Source organism: Symphalangus syndactylus, chromosome 18 (assembly GCF_028878055.3).
Source record: "Symphalangus syndactylus isolate Jambi chromosome 18, NHGRI_mSymSyn1-v2.1_pri, whole genome shotgun sequence".
Taxonomy (NCBI): Eukaryota; Metazoa; Chordata; class Mammalia; order Primates; family Hylobatidae; genus Symphalangus; species Symphalangus syndactylus.
The window spans coordinates 35058096-35083093 of NC_072440.2; the positions used below are offsets into that span (position 1 = coordinate 35058096).

General features: G+C 37.8%; 1 protein-coding gene across 2 annotated transcripts in view; it reads right to left on the reverse strand.

Moving 5' to 3' along the window:
- Nucleotides 1-15086: 15086 nt before the first annotated feature.
- The window catches only part of RGS7BP (regulator of G protein signaling 7 binding protein), a 109529-nt gene continuing 99617 nt past the window's right edge, over nt 15087-24998 (reverse strand). Inside the window, exon 6 of one of the 2 annotated variants that reach the window (XM_055252483.2) lies at nt 15087-20582. In XM_055252483.2, coding sequence (XP_055108458.1) covers nt 20491-20582 — 92 coding nt within the window. In that variant the 3' untranslated portion in view covers nt 15087-20490. The remainder of the gene's footprint in view (nt 20583-24998) is intronic. The other variant, XM_063623270.1, reaches the window with a different exon arrangement.

Genomic DNA, 24998 nt, shown 5'->3' on the forward strand with positions numbered 1-24998 from the left:
ACCCTGCAGGGAGACAGTGTGACACATGTCCTGATTTCATTGTCTTTCTCCTCCCTCCTTCCTCCTGTCAGGCTCCCCTTTGACAGACACATTTGGAAGCCAAAGGGCAAGGGAGCCCACTGACAGAATTCACATGGTTCATCCTCCTGGGGCACACGCAAGTTGGAAAAGATTAGAGATAGATCTGGTGGATCAGAAGAATAGCTAACACTCATGCCCGGAGTTGGAAAGTAGCTTATTTCCCCCTAGTAGACAGGTTGACTAAGTATTTAAACGGCTGCTTATTGTTAAGAACACATTATGCTTTTTAGAGTTTGTCTGCCCCTTGCATGGTGAGCTGCTTGAAAGCAGGCATCTCTCAGTCATGGATCATATTCACAAAGTACAGTTGACCCTTGGTATCTGAGGGTTCCACATCCATGAAGTCAACCAACTGTGGCTTAAAAATATTCAGAAGGAAACAATAAAAAATACAAATACAATAACAAAAATAACACAGATAAAAACAATATAGTATAACAACTATTTACATAACATTTACATTGTGTTAGGTATTATAAGTAATCTAGGATTGATTTAAAATATATGGGAAGATTGCATAGGTTATTTGCAAATACTATACTACAGCATTTTATGTAAGCGACTTAAGCATCTGCAGGCTTAGTATCTGTGGGGGTGGTGGTGCAGGGAACCAATCCCTGGTGGATGCCAAGGGGTGACTGTATGTGGTGAAGCTATCCAAATATCCTTTAGAATGGTAATACTTTTCCAAACAGTTTCATGAAATTCTCTTATCAGTGGTTCTTTAAGTTTGTATAGAATTTTACTACTTATGAAGCTTTCATAATAGCTTGGAAGATCAGTAGGACAAATGTTATTATCTCTGCAGGGCTGATAAAGAAACTATGGACAGGGATCCATGACTTGGTGCTACACGATGGGTGTAGCTGGAGGTAAAACCCAGAACTTTTGACTTAGAGTCTAATGCTCTGTACTATAGCATGCAGCCTTCTTTAGGGAGTCATTTCTGAGGGCTATTCCCACCGCTTCCTCCTGATAGGTGTATATAATTATTTCATTGTGGTTTTAGTTTGCATTTCCTTAATATGCTCATTAGGCATCTGTAGATCCTCTTTGCTGAAATAGTTCTTCAATCTTTTGCCTATAATTTTCATCAGTTTGTTTGTTTTCTTTTTATTGAGATTCAAGTATTCTTTATATATTCTGGATATCAATGTTTCATCAGGTATGTATTTTACAACATTTTCTCCCAGTCTGTGGCTAGCTTTTAATTTTTTAAAGTTAATACCTTCAGAAAGCAGAAGTGTTTAATCCATTGTATCTTTCTTTCTTTCTTTTTTTTTTTTTTCAGGGTCTCACTCTGTTGCCCAGGCTGGAGTGCAGTGGCGCAATCTCAGCTTACTGCAGCCTCCACCTCCTGGGCTCAAGCAGTTCTCTTGCCTAAGCCTCCTGAGTAGCTGGGATTACAGGTGTGTGCCACCATGCCTGGCTAATTTTTTGTATTTTTATTAAAGATGGGGCTTCACCATGTTGGCCGGGCTGGTCTCGAACTCCTGACCTCAAGTGATCCATCTGCCTTGGCCTCCCAAAGTGCTGGGATTACAGGCATGAGCCACCATGCCCAGCTTAATCCATTGTATCAATGTTTCTTTTTTGATTTGTGTTTTTTGTGTGTATCTAAGAAATCTTTGTCTAACTCATTATAAATATTTTTCTATATTTTTTTCTTAGAAGTTTTTATAGCTTTAGATTTTACATTTGTGTTGCAAGTTTTGAGTTAATTTTTTAGTGTGATGCAAGGTATAGGTCAAGATTCATTTTTTGCATATGGATGACCAATTGTTCCAGCACCAGTTGTTGAAAAAACCAAACTTTCCATTAAGTTGCCTTGGCACCTTGGTAGAAAATCAGTTAACGCCATGTGTGTGCGTGTCTATGACTGGATTCTCTATTCTTTTCCATTGATCTGTGTGTCTGTCCTTTTGCCAATATTACCCTGTTTTTATTATTGTAGTAGCTGTATATTAAGTCTTGATTCAGGTAATACGGTTCTCCAATTTTGTTCTTTTTCAAATAGTTTTGGCTATTCCAGTTTCTTTTCTTTTCCATATGAATTTGGAATTAGGTTTGTCAATTTCTACAAAACATCCTGCTAGGATTTTGGATGCTTTGGGTAATACAGACACTTTAACCATATTGATTCTTCTGATCCATGAACATGGAATATCTTTCCATTTTTGTGTGTGTCCTCTTCAATTTCTTTCACTAATGTTTTATAGTTTTCATTGTAGAGATCTTTCACTTCTTTGGCTAAGTTTATTCCTAGGTATTTTATTTTATTTGTAGCTGCTGTAAATGGGATTACATTCTTGATTCTTTTTCAGATTGTTTGCTGTTGGTACATAGAAATGCTACTAGTTTTTGTATGTTAATATTGTGTCCTGCAACTTTACTGAATTTATCAATTCTAATAGTTTTTTGGTGGAGTCTTTAGGTTTTTCTAAATACAAGATTATATCATCTGCAAACAAGGAGAATTTGACTTTTTCTGTTTTATTTGGTTGACCTTTATTTCTTTCTCTTGTCTGACTGTTTTAGCTAGTACTTCCAGTACTACATGGATGACAGTTACGAAAGTGGGCATCCTTGTTGTGTTCCATATCTTAGAAGGACTTTCAGTTTTTCCTCATTTAGTAAGATACTACCTGTGGGTCTATTACATTGTGTTGCAGACCCTGTGGGTCTGCTATTATTGTGTTGAGGTATGCTCCTTCTATACTCAGGTTTTTTATTTTATTTTTATTTTTTTATCATGGCACATTGTTGAATAGTATTGAATGCTTTCTCAGCATCAATTGAAATGATCATATGGTTGATCATGTCAATTCTGTTGATGAGATGATATAATCACATTGATTGACTTGCACATATTGAACCATCCTTGCATCCCTGAGATAAATCCCACTGGATCATGATGAATGATCTTTATCTTTGATTAATTTGATCAGTTTTTATAGTTTTCAGGATATAGATCTTAATGCATATTTTGTTGAATTTTATCTAATTATTTCAATTTTTGGTGCTGTTTCAAATGATACTTTTTAAAATTTCAGTTTCTAATTGTTCATTTCTAGTACATAGACGTATACTTGATTTAAAAAACGTTGACCTTGTATCCTATGACCTTGCTAAATTTGCTTATTAGATGTAGTACCTTTTCGTAAATTCTTTGGGATCTTTTACATAGACAATTATATCATTTGCAAATAGAGAAGTTTAATTCTTCCTTTTCAACCTGTTTGCTTGTAATTTCCTTTCTTGCTTTATTTCACTAGCTGGAGCACCAACACATTTAAAAGTATATGTAATAGCTTTATTGAGAGAATCCACATACTATATGATTTATCCATTCAGTGGTTTTTAGTATATTCACAGAGTTGTGCAACCATCACCATAATCCATTTTATAACATTTTCATCACTCTTAAAGAAACCCTATACTCATTAACCTTCAATTCCCATTTCCCCTGCAACCTCCCTACCCCCTATACTAGGCAACTAGCAATCTACCTTCTGTCTCTACAATTTGCTTATTCTGGATATTTCACATAATTTGAATGATATAATATGTGGCTGAGTTCTTTCACTTAGCATAATATTTTTAAGGTTTATTTATGTTGTAGCATGTATCAACACTTCAATCCTTTTTATTGCCATTATTATTTTTTTGTATAGGTATACCACATTTTATTTCTCCATTCATCAGTTTCTTGACATTTGTTTTTTTCTAATTTTTGGCTATTATAAATAATACTGCTATAAATGGTTGTGCACGGAGTTTTGTATGGACATATGTTTTCATTTGTCTTGGGTATATACCTAGGGTGAATTTGCTGAGTCATATGGTGACTCTCTGTTTATCTCTTGAGGAACTGCCAAACTGTTTTCTGAAGCAGCTACATTATTTTACATTCCCACTTGCAGTACACTAGAGCTTCAATTTCTTCACGTTCTAGACAGCTGTGCTATTTTCTGTCTTATATGATAGCTCCAGTAAAATTTTAATAGGAATGGTAAAAGTGGACATAGCTACCTGTTCCTCTTCTTAGAGACAAAGTATTCAGTCTTTCACCATCAAGTGTTATATTACCTATAGGCTTTTTGTAGATGCCGCTTATCATTTTTTGGAAGTTTCCTTTAACTCCTAGTTGCTGGGAATTCAAATTTAATTCCTAGCTTGTTCATTAAAAAAATCATGAATGGTTATTGAATTTTATCACATGCTTCCCCCCACCTATTGAGATTATCATATGATTTTCTTCCTGGTTTCTTGATATAGGGAATGACATTGATTCTTGAAAGTTGTCATGTATTCCTGGCATGATCCTCCCACTGGTCTGGCTGTATTGTCGTCTGTCTATCTATCTATCTATCTATCTATCTATCTATCTATCTATCTATCTATCATCTATCTATCTGGTTGTATTTTACTCACTGGTGTTTTGTTCAACAATCCTTTTGAATATCTTGGCGATTGTTTTGAATTTTCATTAGCTCTTTTTTTTATTCTGTTGTTGTTTTTCTAAGAATACTCTATCTTGTTTGTTGAGGATGCAATATCCTTCCAAATGTACTAGAGTATAATTAGAACTATCTCTATTTTCTCCAGTGTCAGTGTTTCTGATTTGCTTGTTTGACAGTCTTTCTCTTTCAAGTTGTAGACTCTCTTCAAATATCTAGTGATCCTTGTTTGTTTGTTCCTAGTTAAGAATGAGCTGGTTAAAGCTGATTGTCATTTGACTTATGGCTTCATCTTTGGGTAAATGTATGAGGAGCACAGAATTGGTTCTGACATTAGAATTTTGTGGCACAATAGGCTTTAAACTATCCACCCAGCTGTTCTTTAACATTGTGCCAATTTTTAGAAGAACTTTTCAGTGCCACGGCCACTCTCTCCTATATACTCATGAAACAAAGCTACTATATGTCCAGTAAGTGCATAATCTTTCTTTTGCTTCAGTTTGATGTTTTCTAAGCATTTTATCTCTCAGTAGAAGATGATATCTTGCTCTGTAACAAGTCATACAATTGGCTCAGCTCAGTGAGAGACTTCCCATAGCAATATGTAGCAAAAATAAAAATTTCATCTTGATTAAAATTTGAAAGACATGTGCAATTGTACCAATGTTCTAATGAATTTGTAGAAATCCTTTCTAAATCTGAGAAAAGAAAACACAAAAGAAGTTGATTTCTGAATTGGGGATGGGAAGAGGGTTATTTTTAAGTAGAGTGGGCTGCTGAAGGAGGTGGAAGAGGCAAGCCTGGATCAGGTGCCACAGTCAGGTTTCTGAACATTTGGGGGCAATGTGAATGCTGGCCCCACACTTCACCTCTCTCACTTGGGGTGAGTACTCCTCTCTTCACCTATATGGAGGATGGGTTCTGATATAGATAAGTGACAGAATGGAATCCCTAGAGATAGACAGTGTACTGAGATGGAATTTAGTAGGAGAGTTAAGGGGATTTGTTAAAAAAAAAAAAGAATTGAATGCAGCCAGGTGCAGTGGCTCATGCCTATAATCCCAGCACTTTGGGAGGTCAAGGCAGGCAGATGTCTTGAGCCCAGGAGTTCAAGACCAGCCTGGGTAACATGGCAAACCCTTTCTTTACCAAAAAAAAAAAACCCAAAAAACCAAAAATTAGCTGGGCATGCTGGCACATGCCCATAGTCCCAGCAACTCGGGAGACTGAGGTAGGAGGATCACCTGAGCCTGGGGAGGTAGAGGTTATAGTGAGCTGTGAAGACACCACTGCATTTCAACTTAGGCAACAGAGTGAGACCCTGTCTCAAAAAAAAAAAAAAAAAAAATCGAATGGAAACAAATTCCCCATGGGAAAATTTTCTACATCATGTAGCTTCTTCTTTTTCTCTCTTCCTTCTTAGACACCTAGTGCAGTAGATGCGTTTGTGATAGCTTTTCCTTAGGCATATTATTTCACTTTAAACAGGAAGTTTAAAGGCATAGTGACCCAAGATCACAGGCATAGTGACCCAGGATCACATAGAATGAGAGATAAGTTGACTTCTGCAGTTATGCGCAAGCTAGAATAATACCTCATATCTATGAAGCCAAACTTAGACTTTCCACCATGTTACAGTTTCCTGCATTAAAAATAATATAGACTTTCACCATGTGGAAGAATTTCTTCATAGGAAAGTTTATCTTGCAGAGTCAAAGGGTAATAGCTGAGGCCCAAGAACCGTAAACTTAGAAATCAGTAGTGGTATTTTCTGGCATCTATTTTAATTTATGGATCTTGGATTATTTTCTGCCAATATACGGTGATGAAGACAGAATTTAGAAACTTAGAAGAAAACACAGTTAGTCTCTTGGGCATTCTCAACCTCACTTTTGATAGGAAAATGGTAGTTGCCAATTTGAGAGTAAAATACTCTGATGAAAGCCCAGAGTAGAGAATGATGGTTTTGTTGATTCAAAAGAGATCTATATGTTTGACATGTCAGATGATCAGACAGTAATATCAACAACCTATTCATTCAAAATATTTCTTCAGAGATGACTGTGTGCCAGGCAGTCTTCTGTGCACTGGGGTTCTAGCAGTGATTAAAAACACACAATAAATGCTGTCCTCATGGAGCTTATATTTTAATAGGGGGAGACATGATTATAAACAAATTCTGTCATATGTAAGAAGCCGATAAGCTCTCTGGAGGAAAATAAATCAAGGAAGGGAGCTGGAATGCTCGGCCTCCTATTTTAGATAAGATAATTATGTAAGACCTCAATTAAAAACTATTGTATAAGATGCATTTGGTGTCTTGCCCAGATCCCCTCTCCTGGGCTAGTGCACCTTCCAGTTGCCACTTCACAGCCCACCGCCCCTCTCCTGAGAACTGCCCTCTGCTAATATGCCGTCTTTCCTCAAGAGGTTACTCTGTACAGCTCCCTTGCCAGATGGTCCACAGCCAATGCCCCACAGGCATGAGGGTCAAAAGCTGGCTTCTTTGCCTCAAAGGGGTGCAATTAGACAATGAAGTTTGTGCCCCAGCCCTGTCCCTTCCACCCCTAACAGTGGATCAGGCTAAGCCTAGATTTTACCTGAGACAATGTCCTTGCTCAGCTCTTTCCTCTAGGATAGGAAAAGAGGAAGGAGCTGAGCAAGGAGAAGAGTATTTCTTCAAAAATATTATTAATATGTGCATACAAATCCTTATCTTAGGATCTGCTTCTGTGAAACCTAGCCTAAGACACTGAGTACCAGAATGGTCCTAGGAAGCTGATTCTAAGGATAGGATTACTCATCAGACAGATGGCAGTGAAGTTCCTAGCCTGATAGCAGGGACCTAATAGCAGGCTAGGAACCTCACTGCCATCTGTCTGGCGAGTAATCCCAATGCTGAGCCTTGGCATGTTCTAGCAGTGTAATTTCTAAGGCATTCACCTATCCTGTTGCAATTTGGACAGGATACAGGTAGGAGGGAATGCACTGGCTCTAGCATAGGAGAACTAGCAATTAGGAGGACTGTGGAAGGGGATGGTCGTTGATGAGGGAAAATAGGCTCTGGGCAATCAGCAATCTAAAGCAAACTGTGAGAGTGAGTGGGCCTTTTGGGAAGAACGTAAAGAGACCCTCATCTTCTGTAGCTGGAGGGCAGACATATCTGAAGACTAGACACACTAGATTTAGTTTTAAGAGGGGCAGAGTTTCAAAGCAGCCTGAATTGCAGTACTAGAGTTAGGGTCCCCATAGAGATGGAGCTCTGGAAAGGGAACTTCTAAGTATTTTCCCTTGAGTCCATTAAATTGCACAGATGATCCAGAACCCTCCAAGCCTGCAGAAATGGCTCATTCCACCTTGTGGAAGATAGAGCCGCTACCCTCCATCTTGAAGACAATGCAGACACCTCAAATGACACTGGGGCCTTACAAGACATTGCAGGTCTTCCTCATAGGAAGGAAACAGGATCTGCCTGTGTTTCCTTTTCTGACTGCCAGACCAGTAACTAATAGGATCTACGATGGACATATGCTAGGCTTATGAAAGGAGGTGATGAATTATACACCAAAGGAGCTGACTTATGTGTACCAGCAGAAACCAGAAGAACGTGGATCCTAAGGGTGCTGGATCAAGGGGTGACAAAATATAAAACTGAATAAGAAACATTCTTCTGTGACATAATATTTAACACTTTGGTAAGGGTCCTGGAAGATGGTTTAAACAGCAGTTAGGGCACTTGGAGGCTTGAAAAAAATGATGGGCCACATTAAATAAAGCTGTGATACAAGAATGACCATGCAGAATATAGAGGAAGGAATTAGAAGACTCAGAAGTAAGCATGCTGGCATAGATCTACTATGAGACTGGAAAACCCACCAGCTGACTCTGTTCCTTGGGAGGATGCAGAGGATACTTTATTTTCCAAGACAATAAGGAATGTCCTAGTGAGGGAGTAGCAGTATTAATAATGAGTTTTGTGGTGTCCATCCTATGTAGGACAGGGCTGATAGTAGAAGAGGCTGTTATTGAACTGGGATCCTACTAGCAATGGAAATGGTAGGATCCTGGATTAACAAGAGCCAGGGGGAATCATCTAATCATCAGAAGCAAGGTGGGCATAATTGCTGTAATGGGCAGCAGGATCAGAATAGTAGGAAGAGAGGTGAACCTGCAGGGATCTTTGGAGATGGCTGATAATGGTCATCATGTATTCCTATAAGTAAGATAAATGGCAAAGGGTTACTTAAAATACAATTTGAAGGGAGCAAAAATGATGAGCAGAAGGCTGACATCACAATCTCTTATCCAGTTTCCAGATATGAGCCGGTTTTCTCTCATCATCTACTGACTGGGGGGATACATGTCCATTAAGATGGTCTCTGCAAACTTTCCTCTTGCAAAGTTTGTGCAGTAATGATTCCCTTAGTCCTTCCCCACATGGCCCTATGGCCATTTATTCAGGACACCAAATGATGGGAAAAGGGGAACACTCAACTCTTTCAAGGGCTTTGGATAAAGGTTCTAAGCTGACACTAATATTCAGGGGCCCAACATCTGTTAGAGGAAGAACAAGTAGAGTCCTGACCAAGATTGGCCTCACAGTGTGTCAGCGGCATCCATGGACCCACCTAGTAATTATTTCTTCTGTTCTGAAATATATAAGTGAAATGAATATACTTAGCAATTGGCAGTACTATCACATTGATTAGTTGACCTATAGAGGAAGAGCTATTATAGTAGAAAAGGCCTAGTGGTAGTTCCTCAAACCTTCCAGCCTCATCAAGATAGTTAATCAAAAACACTACATATCAAGGATAATGGAAGAAATTCATGGATGTTGATTCTTATCATATCACCATTTAATTCACCAGTTTGGCTTCTTCACAAACTGCACAAACCATGGCAGATGCAGTGAGTAGACTGCCACAAGCTTACCCAAGAAGCTCCAATAGTAGCTGCTTTGCTGAATGTGGTACCTTTACTGTAACTGATTAATACAGCCACAGGTATGTGTGTTATGAGAATTTAAGACAATTCCAAAGATCTCTACTAATTGTAATTATAATAAAAATTATTACAGAAAAAGATGCAAGAAGTTTTAAGAGGATCAGGATTCTAGAGATGTTATGGGTTCCCAATAAGAGTTGCTAATTTTATCTTCCTGGAAACAAATCAACTATCTTTACATGTCACTAGCAGAGGTTTTCAGGGAAGAGATGAGGAGGAAACCTTTAAAAGCCCAGGCCAAGTTTTATCAACAGGAAAGTACATGTGTACTATTACAAATTATGCCACAATGTTATGGGATTTTATCTGACAATGAAAAAAGCACTCCATGTTCTCATTGTATAATATTATTACTCAGCAGATGTGCACCTGGGGTATAGCCCAACTCCATGTCCTCAGATGACTTTTTGGAACCCAGCTTCTCCATCTCCAGTAGACCTCACAGTCCACAGCACACTATGTTTTCATAATATACTTTTTAATCACTGAGTGGTTGAGTACCTGGGGTATAGCATAACTCCCTGTCCTCAGATGACCTTTTGGAACCAGGCATTTCTATCTGTAGAAAACCTCACCATGCCTCATGACAGCACAGTCAGAGCCTATTAATTTGAAGGTTCTTTCTAGGGAACATCGCCTCTATCCACTAAGTTGGTGGCATCATGTTAACTGGACTTGGTGACCATGAAGTATTGTGAATGCCATGGTAAAACACATGAACTCCAGGGGATGGGAAATAAACCTTGCAAAGATTAAGGGACTTACTACATTGGTGATGTTTTTAGGGGTCCCATGGTGTTGGGTATGCTGGGACATCCCCTCCAAAATGAAAACAAGTTATTACGCCGTGAATTTCCTATCATTAAGGAAGAACTATGAAGCTTGATCAGCCCCTTCAGAGTTTGAGGCAGCTTATTTCCACTTGGGATGCAGTTGGTCCCAAGATGATATAGCTGATTCTTATCAACTCGCTTAGGGATAGAGTTCTGACCCATGTATCAGATAATGTTAAGAATGTTAGTTTTAAGTGGGTCCCAGAGCAAGGAGTGGCTCTGCAGCAGGTTTAGGGTACAGGATTAGCAGCCCTGTCACTTGCATTATATCTGGCAGAGGCCATGGTACTAGAGGTATCTGGGTATTTGAGGATGCTAATGGAGACTCTGGAAAACTCCTATAAGAGAATCACAGCAGAGACCCTTAGGGTTTTGAAGCAAGGCCATGCAATCTGCAGCAGAAAATTCTAAACCATTCAAAAAACAGCTCCTGGGAGGGATGAGGCTATGATTGGGCCCAACAGCATTGGTTTATGGTAGACAGAATAATGACTCCTCCAAAGATGTTCACATCCTAATCCCTGGAACCTGTAAGTGGGTCATTTTACATGGCAAAAGGAGCTTTGTAGATTTGATTTTGTTAAGGATCTTGAGATGGGAAAATTATCCTGGATTATCTGGGTAAGCCTGATGTAATGACAAGAGCCCTTACAAGAGGGAGGCAGAAAGGACCAAGTCAAGGAAGAAGTGATGATGAAAGCAGGGGTTATAAACAGAGAGGGAGGAGAATTGAAGATGCTACACTTCTGGCCTAAAGATGGAGAAAGGGGCCATGAACCAAGAAATGCAGGAGGCCTCTAGAAGCTATAAAGGAAAGGAAATAGATCCTTCTCTAGAGCCTCTGGAAGGAATACACGTTGGCTGTCCCTGGATTTTAGACCAGTGAAACTGATTTCTGACCTCCAGAATGGTCTGTTGATAAATTTATATTGTTTTTAGCCACAAAGTATGTGGTAATTTGTTACAGCAAAAACAGGACACTAATACAAGCCTTTCTCACCAAGGCTGGCAGACATTCAGCCTGCTGAATGTCCAACCTATTGGTAACAGAGATTGACACTGTGCCCATGATAAAATGTCATTTCTCAATAGGAACTACCTGCCACTTGATGGTAAGTTGACTGCATCTACCTGACTAGGATTAACCTGTTTTCTGAACGTAGGTTTACCTTTACTGTCTGCAGGGTTTCATCCAGCACCATTCTCTGTGGATTCACTGACGTGTGGTCTACTGAAATAAGATCCTGCGTACCACTGTCTCAGACCAAGGGTCCCATTTTATAGGAAACGTTATCAGAGAAAACATGACTACTGGATTCACTATTCCTATGACATACTCCACTCTGATGGAGTGATGACATGCTCTTAAAGGAGAGGACACCTTGCAACATTGGATGTTATCCTCCAGGATGCACTATTCTCCTTAATCCTGTGGTCGCTATTTGGTTGTGTCTCCAGTAGATAGAATATATGGGCCCAAAAATCAAGGGCTGAAAGTAGGAGTGATCTCAGTAATCCACTGTATGCTTCCCATTTCTATAACTTTAGAGTCTGTTGGTCTAGAGATCCTGGGTCCTAGAGGGGAGAAAATGAGTCCCACTAAACTTTGAGCTACAGCTGTTACCAAGTCACTTTAGATTCCTTATGCCAGTTAACTTTTAGGCAAATAAAAGAGTTATCATACAGACAGGGGTAGCTGGCCCTGATCATCATGGCATGAGAGGGCTACTGCAAAGTAATCATGATGCAGGTAAATATTTGGCACTCAGGTTGATGGATGATCTCTTGGTATTCTCATACCCAGGTTTAACTGTAAGTCAAAAAGAACAGCAAACACAGTCCAATAAGAGCATGGTAACCCTCAGGACCTCATACCCCTTGGTGAGGGTCTAGCCATTCTACCAGGCAACCCAGAAGGGCCAGCCTAGAATGAAGGGTTCTAGAATGGGTGGTAGAGTAGGGAGATGATGAGAATCAGCTATACAGTCTTGGGACCAAATGCATAAGTGGGGGCTGTGGTTTGTCCCACTATCCCTCGTTTTATTTATGGCTCCAGGAATTGTGACAACAGAATTCAGAAGAAACTGTATCTGAATGGAGCAAATTTAATGTGAGAAGCAAGTGGATCTGAGCAATGCAAGGGGTGAATTGTCATAAATGCTGTGGTGTCTGCCCAGATTTGTGTCACGGGGCCATAATATTGTCTCTCAGCTGCTGTAAATGTTGGCTGCTGTAGCACTACGCATTCTTTCGCACTTAGCTTTTGTCCACCCATCATTGTTATGGTTATATTCTTTCATATGGTTGTAAGTAGCTGTAATGTAGTTCATTTATTTGTTTTTACTGCTCTATAGCATTCAATTGCATGAATATACCACAATTTGCTCATTCCGTGCTTCTATTGATGGATCTTTGAATTGCTTACTGTTTTTGGCTGCTGCCAATAATGTAGCTATGAATATTCTTTTACCTGTCTGAATATATACACATATATTTTTGTTGGGTTTCTCTCTAGGAGTGAAATTATTAGATCAGAGGGTACACAAATGTTCTAGATAATAGATAATGTTAAACAGTTTTCCAAAGTGGTTTGTGTCCTGTTAGGAACTATTTCACAATTCTACGGGTGTGAAGATATTCTCCTATATTATCTTCTGTACTTTTTACTTTTTAACTTTATATCAGTAATCAATTTGGAATTAATTGTTGTGTATGACATGAGGCAGCAGTCAAGTTTACATTTTTTTCCACATGGAAATCAATTAACGTTTGATTTAAAACACTATTTAAAAGATTTTCCTTTCTCCAATGTTCTCCAATACTGTATCATGCAATGTTTTGTTTGTTTGATTTTTTCTCCGTAAAAGAGCTTTAGTTCTAAGCAAGTAATTAGACAGCTATTTGGTAGAACCTCTTATGATGTTGGTGTTATTATCCCCATTTTACTATGAGGAAACTGAGGCATACAGAAATTAATTTAGTTAACAGGCTCTTCTGTACAAAGGTTCACCTCATAATGCCTTAAACAAGATAGACATTATTTTATTTATTTATTTTTGTGGGTAATAGGATGGAGGTAGGTGGCCCAGGGATGCTGGATATGAAAATAAATAAAATTTAAGAGCTATTGGAATCCCCCAAACACTTTTAGCCTTGAGAGGGACATGACTGTGATCTGAGTCAAATATGGTTACAATCTCTGCTCTTAGATTACAGATTAACTCGCTTTCTTATTTTTCTTGTTTAGTTCATTGGCTAGAGAGAATTAAACACCAAACACTTTAAGCCTTGAGAGAGATATGATTGTGATCTGAGTCAAATATGGTTACAATCTCTGTTCTTGGATTATAGATTAACTCGCTTTCTTATTTTTCTAGTTCAGTTCAATGGCTAGAGAGAATTAAACATCAGGAACAAAACCTCCTGCCGTCTTAATTAATGACTCTTATAATAGATTAATTTCTCCTTTGTTGTCCTGCTTTGCCTAGACCAGATGACAGAAAACCCATGGTTATTGCACCCTCTGTAAGAATGTGTTAAGTGTACCCTTCCCAGAAAGAAACACTGCCTATAAGCAAATTGCTATGTGTGCCAACCTTGTGTGAATAATGTAATTCTGCTAAAATCTCCTCTGTCTCTGCCTATAGAAATGAAATCTTAATTTCCTTACTTTCGAACACTGACTCTATTCCTTTGGAGATGGTGTCTCTGGGTGGTCCATATTCCCACTTGGGCTTCAAGAAACTCTCTTTAAGTTAGATTTTGATTATTTTAGGTTGACATAGGGAACTTCTGCCATCTTCAGTTGGTGTCCATTTCTGGATCCAGCATGGTTGCTTCAGTTCCCATGCTCATGTTCTCATTGCAGAGGGAAGAAAAGAAGATCATGAAAATGCATGCCCTTTATTTAATGAATGTTACCTGGAAATTGCGCACTTCTACTCATACACTTTTGGCCAAATTCAGTTATACAGCCACACTCACATGCAGAGGAGCCTGGGAAATGGGAGTCTTACTTTAGGTGACTAGTGGTGTCTTTGGGTTCTCTATTACTAAAGAAGAAAAGGAGAGAATGGATACTGGAACTGCTAGCCACAGGCATGTACTTGGTTGCAGCACATCTGAGATTCACATGAAAGTCTATGAACTCCAAGCTGTACTGTACAGCCCTTGGCACCCAGCTGGACCACAACAGTTTGCCCCTTGAAAACCTTCTTGGGATATACTCCTGTCAGAATTTCATTTCTAGATATCTCTCCAGGAATGTAGGGGTGTGTGTGTGTGTGCGTGTGTGTGTGTGTGTGTGTGTGTCCTTTTATTAGAAAACAAAATTATTTAACTTAATGTATTTCTTTTTCTTGCTGTAGCTATCAGAAACCTTGAGCTAAATTTAAAGACATTGCTCTTGTTAGTGAAAAAGCTTCTAAATCTGTTTTACTCCTTCCCCTACTGACTTCACTTATCAGTTTCTTTCTTTCTCTCTTACCTTCTTTTCCAGGCCCTTCCTTCCTTTCTCTCTCTTTCCTTCTCACCCGTCTTTGTGTCTCTCTGTCTCTTCTATTCTCAAAAGCTCTGGTGCCCTGTTGTTTCCTCTCCATATCCCCACTGCCCATATTTTGACAAAGAATAAGCCAAGAAGGGGATGGGAATAGGGTAGGGAAGAGGATGAAGACAAGTAGTGAGTCAAAAATGTCTCTCTCACATATTCATTTTTTAAAACTTTTATTATTAGTTTTTATTACACAAGTAATACATGTTCATTGTAGAAAAATTAGAAAACACAGAAAAGCAAAAAGAAAAAATAATCACCCATAATCCCACTACCCAGAACTACTATTAACATTTTAGTGTGTGTCCTGCTAGCTTTCTTATGCATATATATACATACATAGATATATTTATATATAATTTTCTTTTTTACAAATATTGTGTCATACTATACATACTGTTTTATAACATGTGTTTTTCATTTAATATATATTGTGAACATCATTGTTTATTCCCTGAAAAATTATACAGATACTACATGCTCATTGTGGAAAAATTAGAAGTTACAGATATGCGAAAAGAAAATATAATTGCTCCAAATCTCACCTCCCAGAGATAAATGCTGTTACACTTTGGCAAGTATCCTTTCAGACTCTTTAATGCACACATGCATACACATATTTTTAAAAAGGGATCGTACTATAAATATTCCTCTATAACTTCCTTTTTCATCTAACAATACAGCTTGTACATTTCAATAAATACACATATGGTGCTTATTCTTAATTGGTACACAGTATTCCATTGAAAGGATGTACCATATTTAACCAACCCTATAAAGTAGGCTTATTTACATTTTTCTGCTTATCCAAATAATGCTGCTATAAACATCCTTTCTTGCATATACTTTTTGAATAATGAATAAATGCATCTTAGCTCATTTTATTTTCTGACCCATTTAAAGGAGAATTTCCCTAAAGTGGAATTACTAGGCATGCAGGAAAAATATATTACCAAAATATTTTTTCAGAAAGGTGGAATCAATTTACATTCCTGTTGACTCTGTAAGATGTTTATTTCTATACTTCCTTTTTGTCCCTGGGAATTTTAATTATTTATACCCTTTGCCTTTCTGACATATAAAAAGGAGTATATCATATTAATTTGCATTTTTTATTACTAGTATATTAAAACACTTTCATATTTATTAGTAGGTTATTTTAGTTTATTGTGCATTGCCAGTTTGTGTTCTTGGTCCAATTTTTCTGTTGGAAAGTTTGATTCTCCTTGAATTATAAAATGTCATTTATTCATTCATTATTCACTCATTCAATAAGTATGTTTTCAGCATTTGCTTTGTGTCTAGCACTGTGTTAGGTGTTATGGATACAACAATAAGCAAGATAGACATGGTTGCTGCCTTCTTACACTTCCAACTTAATAGGGATAAACAGGCAATTAAACAAGCAATAATGAAAACGTTCAATAAGGAAAGAATGAAATGGAAACACTTGGTTGAGAAGGGGGTTGTAGATCATGGAAATGTCCCCAAAGTAGTGATGTTTAAGCTCTTAATATGTATTTGAGATCTATACTTCTTGTTGCATATATTGTTTTCTCAATTTGGTTTGTTATTTTTTACTACATAGGAGTTTAGCATTTTTAATCAGTCAAATTCCATCCATCCTTTCTTTCTGTTTTTTTCCTTTGGTGTCACTCAAAGAAAGGCTTCTTTCACACTAAAATTATATAAATATCCACCCACATTGCCTGCTAGTCTTGTTGTATGTTTATTTATGTGCTTGAATATGTAAATCTTTATTTCATCTGGAATTTATTTTGATAAAAATTATGTGGTATAGATCTAATATTTCTCTCAAGAAATAGCTAACCAGTTATCCCAATATAAATTAATAAACCAAACTTTTCTGATCGATCTGAAATGTCATTTTTATAATATACTCAATTCCTTTATATTCTTAGGTCTATTATGGTCTACATATTTAATTCTAATAATTTATCCTGAGGCCAATAGTATCACAGCTTTTTCTCATCCTACCTATGGTTACCTGAAAGTTGAGCATTTTGTATTTGGTGACATTCCTAAGACAAAGAAATGATAGACGTTGCTTGGGTATATGGGTAGGGTGGGAAGTTTGACTGGATGATATCCTTAATCCTTTCAATGTTGACACTTTCAGAGTTTTAAATTCCAGATCGGATAATTGTTAATCTGGTCCATTTGTTTGCTGTTTAAAACAAAGTAGATGCTTTTACATTCTGTCTTTATTTCACCTCACTCTGAAGCTCAGCTTTCAGTAGGTGGCAGTATTGCCAAACACTCAGTATCCTGACTGGTTTCATAGGAGCACAGAGAAACAAAATGGTCTGGCAATTTTAGAATTTCCCCCGAGAGCTTTAATTCATTAGAGGAGGCATCAGGACTATGCTACTTCTAAGCTTTCTTTGTGCCCCTGAATAATGGCATAACCAGAGGTTTGCAGTGAGTCTGTTCCTAGATACGTGCAAAACATTAGTGGACAGATTTTTTTTTTTTTCTGGCTTGTTTTTTTTGTTTGTTTTTTTTTAAGTGACACCTTGGCCTTGTGGGCATTTCTTCACTTATCTTACCCAAAAGTGCCTTTGGGCCCAGCCACTGACTGATTTAAAACCCAGAAATGTGGTTTTAAACAATGTAGTCGTGGTGGAATTCAGGTGATTTTTATTTTCTATTTGGTAGTATTTTTCAGATTTCCCACAGAGAACATGTATTGTCTTTGTAATCTGAAAAAAAAAAATCAACACAGGATATTAAAGATATAGTGGGGAAATGGGTGAATGCATACCACAAAAGTTTACATTCTTTTCTGTTTCAAGCCTGTGGGTACATGCAACAAAATGAGTTCAATGTTCTCTTCTTGACCCTAGAGATCAGCTCAGTGTTATTGCTAATCTGAAAGCGAATTACCAGCAGGAAGCCGAGACAGTAGAACTTTGTCGCTTGGAACCACACCTGAGAAAATCCTTTGGTAGGTGAGAGGAGAGCGGGGCAGCTCCTAAGGGATGCATTGGCCTGTCTAATGTGAGACGGTGAATTACCTGCTGTAACCATGGGCCAGTGTAGGTTACCAGGATTTTGAGCACTAAACTTAATTTTAGGATATGCTACTGAAAGAGGATCTTTAGATCTTGGAGTTTATCCACAGGAACTACAAAACTGATCAAAGGCTGGAAAACAGGCACTATGAATAAAAGATATGGTAGCTGAATATATTACCTTAAATATAAAGTCTGGCTAGGTAATTAGACAAATTCCCATCTCCATGAATAGCTACTACAGCCTTTTCAGACATGAAGGTGAGACCTGAATTTATTAACAGTCTTCAGTTGTGCAAAGGACAATTGCACAGAAGGTAAGTGTTACTTTCACACTGAGGCTAAGGCAAGAATGAACACAAGTTAACCAAGCAGAAGTTATTTAGGTCAGGCATTTAGAAGAACGTGCTGAACAAGATTGGGCTTATCAGTTAATAACTTTGTATGGATTAGTAGGAACTAGATTGAAGCTAGAGTTCAATACAGCTGAAGTATAGGAGAGGGCAGAGGCAAGTGCTGAGAGCTGCCAAACTGGGCTACTTCAAAATTTCAAAAACAATGGATCTTAAATGAAATGAACTTAGGGGGTGAAAATGAATTAGATTCAGGAAAGGATATTAAGCTTAACTCAAGGTTTGCAGGCCAGGTAAGTCTGGATTGCTTGCTTTTCCAGGGAATATTCACCCTAAGAGTCTAAATAATCAAATTGTTTTACAAATATTTGATTCAGAAAATTGTGATTTTCTCATATAGCTTTCCATGGCTACTTCTTTTTTTTGAAGCCAGGTATACCTATAACCATGCATTAATTACTGGCTCGTTGGAACACAACTCTAGATTCAAAGAATAAGGCCAAAAACCAGCTGGTATGATCTAAATAGAGACCTGTATAAAGTTTTCTTCCAACCCTTTAATTCTTTCATTTTCAATCAAAAGAGCTAGAAGACAATTCCAAGTATAATTTCCACATCGGATATTAGGGTGAACTATATGAAATTGCCATTTTGTAGGTCAAAACAGTCAAATATAGGAAATTTCATATAATTCAACCTAATACAATAATTATTACAGTAGTTCATCTTCACTAAAGCAAAAGGCCTTAATATATTTAGTTTTTAGGTAAAAATATTGGTATACATATAAATGGCTGTGCACATAAGTATTGGGAAAGAACAGGGTTGGGACTAAAGATGTGTCTTGGATAAACCACTTATCGGCATCTAGCTCATCCATCTATTGTACTATAGACACTGGTGCCTCCTGTCTGACTTGAAGGTTTTTCAGACTATGGAAAACAAGAAAAAAGTGCGAAGACTCGATCTCTCAACCCATGGGAAATTCTGTCTGGGAAATGGGCCAAAGGAAGAACAGGAGACGGTATAACAAAATTTGTACCATGTTACAAGTTTAGTGAAGGAAGATCACAACAAAGCTGTGAGCAGAAAAACAAAGCATGTGGCTTCTTCCTTTCTAAAATATAGTATTGCTTAATGTGTCCTGCTTTCAAGAGTCTAAGCGTAAGACAAGACACCAAGTACACATTGGAAAAGTCTTATCTGCATAGTCATCTAAAATGAGACAAGCTTAGCTTAACTAAAAAACTTTATTAACAATGCAAAATGTTAAATACTTTTATGATCTGAGCTAATTCCAGCATGCCCTATAAGATTTAACACTATGCTGATGTGCAGACACCATGCTTCAGATTTCAATTAGAACAAAATGTAATAATATTTGATTTTACATTTGAGGGTAATTGTATATGTTACTACACCATTTCCTAACTGGATTACTTCATTCTCCAAGAAGCTGAAAAAGACATCATTGGATCAAAAAGAAATTAGTTGCCCATATGCATTTGTATGAAGGTATTAGGATTATCGTGTATTTACAAAATTTTAGTACTTTTCATATGTCGTTTTTGTTGCATTATAAATTAAGATACTTTTATGTTGAAGCTCTTAGATTCTGACAGAATGGAAGACTAAATGTAAATGAGTGCAGAGAAAGCAATAGGTGAGGTGGTATATGTTTGCTTATAATATTTCTAATATTGATAGATTGGAGTTTTGAACACAGTTTTTCAGTTTTAAATAGATTTCTATGTTTAAAGACTTCTTTCATATATGATAAATTTTAACATGAGATCAGCAAGAGCTATAGATATACTATTATCTGTGAAATATTTTTCCTCCGTATAATACATTTAAAAAAACCTTTAAATAATTTAAAAATCATAATTCTTGCATCTGTCATGGCGTGGTTTGGAGCAGACATGCACAATGTCAGCTTTAAAATTTCCTTTTAAAAACAGCCTGCTTTTTGAATCTGTTCTTTTTTTTCTTGACGGCAGCTGCTTTCAAGTGTAAAATCATTTAAAAGGGCAGGGGGAGGCAGATAAAAGTAATAAGGAAGCATAGAAAACATAGTCAAAAACCAATAACTGTGTGGTTCAGCTGTCTGGAGGTCCTCGGGTTTTGTGATTTTTTTTCAGATGTTCTCAGTGGGTTTCCAGGAGGAGCCACCTAGCTTGAGACGAGACAACACAGCCCAAAGAACCTTCTCTTCCGTCTTCTCACCAGGGGGTAGGGAGTTAGATTCAGAAGGCTGCTGTCATCTGTGATGGGACATAATGTGCACATAAGTGAGCTATAGACACAGCAACCTACTTTTTAGGCAGTGGCTTTACAAATCCACCATCCTCCTAATCAGGATTTCTCAACCTCAGCACTGTTGGCATTTTGGACCAGATGATTCTTGGTTGTGGGGTACTGTCCTGAGCACTGTGGAATGTTTAGCAGCATCCCTCAATTCATCAGATGCCAGTAGCACTGTATGACAATTTGTGACAACCAAATATATCCCCAGCTATGACCAAATGTTCCCTGGGGCAGGAGGCAAAATAGTTCAAGGCTGAGAACCACTGCTTAAAATTGAATTGAAACTGCTTAGAGGCAATCTTTCAGTTGGGAAATGTATATACCTTATTTGAAAGAACCCATGCTTATGAGTAAGGTTGGCTTCTTTTCTAAACCTGCCTCTGCTATTTGCCAGTTCTGTGACTTTGAACATGTAACTGAAGCTTGCTAAGCTGTCTGTAAAATAGAGTTTAATAAAACTTAGCCCAGGTGAGGATTACATGAAATAATCTATGAAAAACATTTAGCTATGGTGAATAGCTTACTGTCTAGCATAGAGGAAGCATTTAGTTAAAATAGCTATTATTAACTATTTTCCTTTACGTTGGATCATTATCGCGCCTTCATTCATTGACTTCATGTCTCTTCATGTTTCAACTATTTCCTATTGAGTCTTTCCCCAGCACTTTCTATAGATTTCTATACACAAGGGCATTCAGAGAAGATGGCCAGTTGTTGAATTAATAAGTTTTGGTTTGAAATTTTTAGGATGATGACAAGGAGAGGAAGAAATAAACCAATAAATCTAATCTGGTTTAAAGAGTTGGGTCTTTTTAAAAAGTGCAAACCAAAAGAGAAGGTGGGTAGAAATATCCTGTTGAAGCAGAACTCGTCAATGTGGGTCCCAGAAGCAAAGGACTACAAGGGGATAATCTAGAATTTTCCAACTGGGGCAGTGCTAGGACATGGTCAGACTGGAGCTAAGGGCAACAAAATGGTTGATTGGCATTGGTGACTGTCACGTACCTAAGCTCCGCCAAGACTAGTTGCACTTTCCTTCCAGAGTGGGGCTAAGGAGTTCCCTCCTTTCCCCCTCCTAACCTTAAAGGGGATGGAAGCTTGGGAAAAGGCACAGAAGCAGAAATTAGATGAAGAGATAGCTAAAGTGAAGAATGTGCCCCACCTCAATCGAACTGATTCGTAGAAGAGGGCTTGTTTTTCTTGATTACTGAGCCTAGATGCTGTAAACCAAAAATAAAATTGTAAGCCCCCCAACCACCTGAATGGCCCCCTCCTCTCAGCCAACTGCATTCCAAAGTTAACTTGAAAAACTAGTTCAGGCCATGTTGGGAAGAGGCGGTTGAACATTCTTCATTATATCCTCCTCCCTTTTGGAATTCAGACAAAGCTGACTGGAGTTAACATCAACACAGAGACCTTAAGACTGATAGAACAGACTCCTTCAGTCCGATAAGAAACATTTATAATCTATTTTCACTGAAGCCTGCTACCTGGAGGCTTCATCTACATGATAAAACCTTGGTCTCCACAACCCCCTATCATAATAACCCAGACATTTCTTTCTGTTGATTCCAGGTCTTTAGATAATAACTCAAGCGACTGCCAATCAGAAAATCTTTGAATCTCCCTATGACTTAGAAGCCCTGCTTCCGGTCATCCCACTTTTCCAGACCAAACCGATATACATCCTATGTGTATCGATTAATGTCTTATGTCTTCCTAAACGTATAAAACCAAGTTGTAGCCTGACCACCTTGGGCACATGTTCTCAGGACCTCCTGAGGCTGTGTCATGGGCATGTACTTAATCTTGGCAAAATAAATTTCTACATTGGCTGAGATGTGTCTCAGATACTTTTTGGTTTACAATGCTCAGGAAACTGTTGAGAGCAAAAATAGATCCTGGCTTTCCAGTCCTCTTACATAAAGTGTCATCTAAGTGCCTGGGCTTCTCCTTCCCTTCCCAAAGGCTCTAATGTGTCATACTTATTTGTAAATTAGTATCACCCACCAAGGTTGACAGTGTTCCTTGGAATGTTGCACTATGTTATATATTTAGACAGAGCTAGAGTAGCAAGTCCAAGCCAGAGAAGAAAACAGGCGCCCCCGCTGGGCATATCAAATGAATCAAACACAGTCCACCCTCCCAGTCTCCAGAGATTAAAATCCTCTCTTAAAGCTCATATTCTGTTGACATGGAGAAAAACAGGACTATAATTGTCCTTTCCATAGTGAAAAATAATTTCCTATAATCTGGATGTCAACATTATGAGACTTAAAAAGAGGATATCTTTCTTTTAAAGTTAACTTGCTCCCAAATAGTTAAGAAACTGCAAACAGCGTTAGATACTAAACATTAGCCTCAGTTTTCAGGAGAGAATCTCAGAGATAAACCATGAAATATTTGGGACAGAAAGAAATAACGAATTTTCTCATCATTTTTAGGACTCTTACTTCTTTAACCATGAATTGATCAATGTACTTAACCTAGTTGGATATGGCAAAGATATAGCAAATTCTGAGGGGTAAAGAATTTTACCTTTCAGTGTCTCTTTGGACTCTGAATACACTTTCTGAAACTCAAATTCACCTGGAATTCAATGCTTCCCTAAAACAGGGTCATCAAAACTATGAAGATATTTATGGGAAAGAAAGATCTTCATAGTGTTCTTTATTTAAGACTTGGAAGATCTGTTTTCTAAATTCTGGTGTCTCCTTCCCTTTCCCCAAAGACATCTAATTTGGGGAGGGACTGAAGTGGTCTTTATACGTTATATAATGCACCTCTGATGTGTGTTGCTCCTCTTACACGAGGAAATATCTACCACAATTGTTGTATTTACAAAGGAAAATGTGTATGTGTATGTTGTGGTCATGTATTTAGCTCCACTGTCTTGTTTTTGTATATATTAAAAACAAGTAGGTATTATACACAGATACTATGAAATTTGTATCAAGATTGACCCTTATATCTGTGAATTCACTACAGTGGATTAAAAAAAACCTAAAAACCTTTTAATAGCACAGCCTTTTGAGCTATTGAAATTCTCACTCAGCCTTCTCTCTCTCTCTCTATATATATATATATATATGTATATATGTATCCAGATATACATATATATAGCATATATATACACATTATGTGCACATACATACCCACATATACACATATATTTATGTGTACTATGTATCTCTCTCACAAGTGAATAAATTGTTAGGATTGATGAGAAAGTGCTCAGACATTAAGCAAAGGGCAGGCTGCCTATTAAGGACAACTGCTAGTTTGGGGCATCTTTGCTGCACATTTGTGAGACCTTTGCCTTGCTTAGAGCTTGTCTGATCATCACCTGAGGCTGAGGTAATAGAAAAGCTAAAAAATTATTGGCAGAAATTCAGAGCAGCTTTCTACACCATAGGGAGCTGACACCTGCAGTAAATGCTGAAATTTACCAAGCAGTAAGTATTCCTGGGATGGTTTGAAGTGAATTCAGTTCCAAGGAAATGTGTCTCTCCACATTGATTGAAATCCTGTCTCTGAAGGCCTATCTCAGCAGCTCTGGGGTGGGGCCAGAGAATCAGCATTTCTTACAAGTTCCCGGACACTGCTGCTAGTCCTAAAACCACCCTTTGAGAACCACTGAATAAACAGAAGGGCTGCAAGAATGTAAGCAAAAGGGAATGTTTCTCCACTCATTCTAAATTTTCTGGAATAATCCACTTGAACTTATTGGAAAATCTTTGCTTTTTATTGCAAATTTTTGTTTAGATGTGGCTTATAATTAAGACTTTTATAGCATCTTTTCTCCAAAGTACTCACTCTCAGAAAACTATAACCTAAGACAGTTTTAAATGTGAAAATGAAAGGTGGAAAGGGAAGCAGAGTAAATAAAGCATAGGAGAAAGTAGAAAAAAGAGGGAGAGTAGGAAATTTGGCCACCAGTAAGTTCAAACCTCAGTCATTCAATGTTTAATTCTTTAAGATTTTTAAAAAAATTTTATTTATTTTTGGAGAGACAGGGTTTCATTATGTTGCCCAGACTGGTCTCGAACTCTTGGCCTCAAGCAATACTCCCGCCTCGGCCTCCCAAAGTGCTGGAATTATAGGAATAAGCCACCATGCCCAGCCTCAACATTTAATTCTTGAATGCTACTAAAGCCAGGGACACTGCAATTCCCCCAAACCACTTCTCTATTGCTCAAATTTATTTTGCTAATAAAAGATTTCTTATATAGGTGATGAGAAATGCTTCTACTACACTGCAGTTACAAATTTCTATTCCAGGGAAAAAAAGAGAGAGACCCTCAGCTAAGCCAGTGGTTCTCAAACATTAGCTGCATCAGCATCATCTTAGGTCTTGTTAAAGCACAAATTGC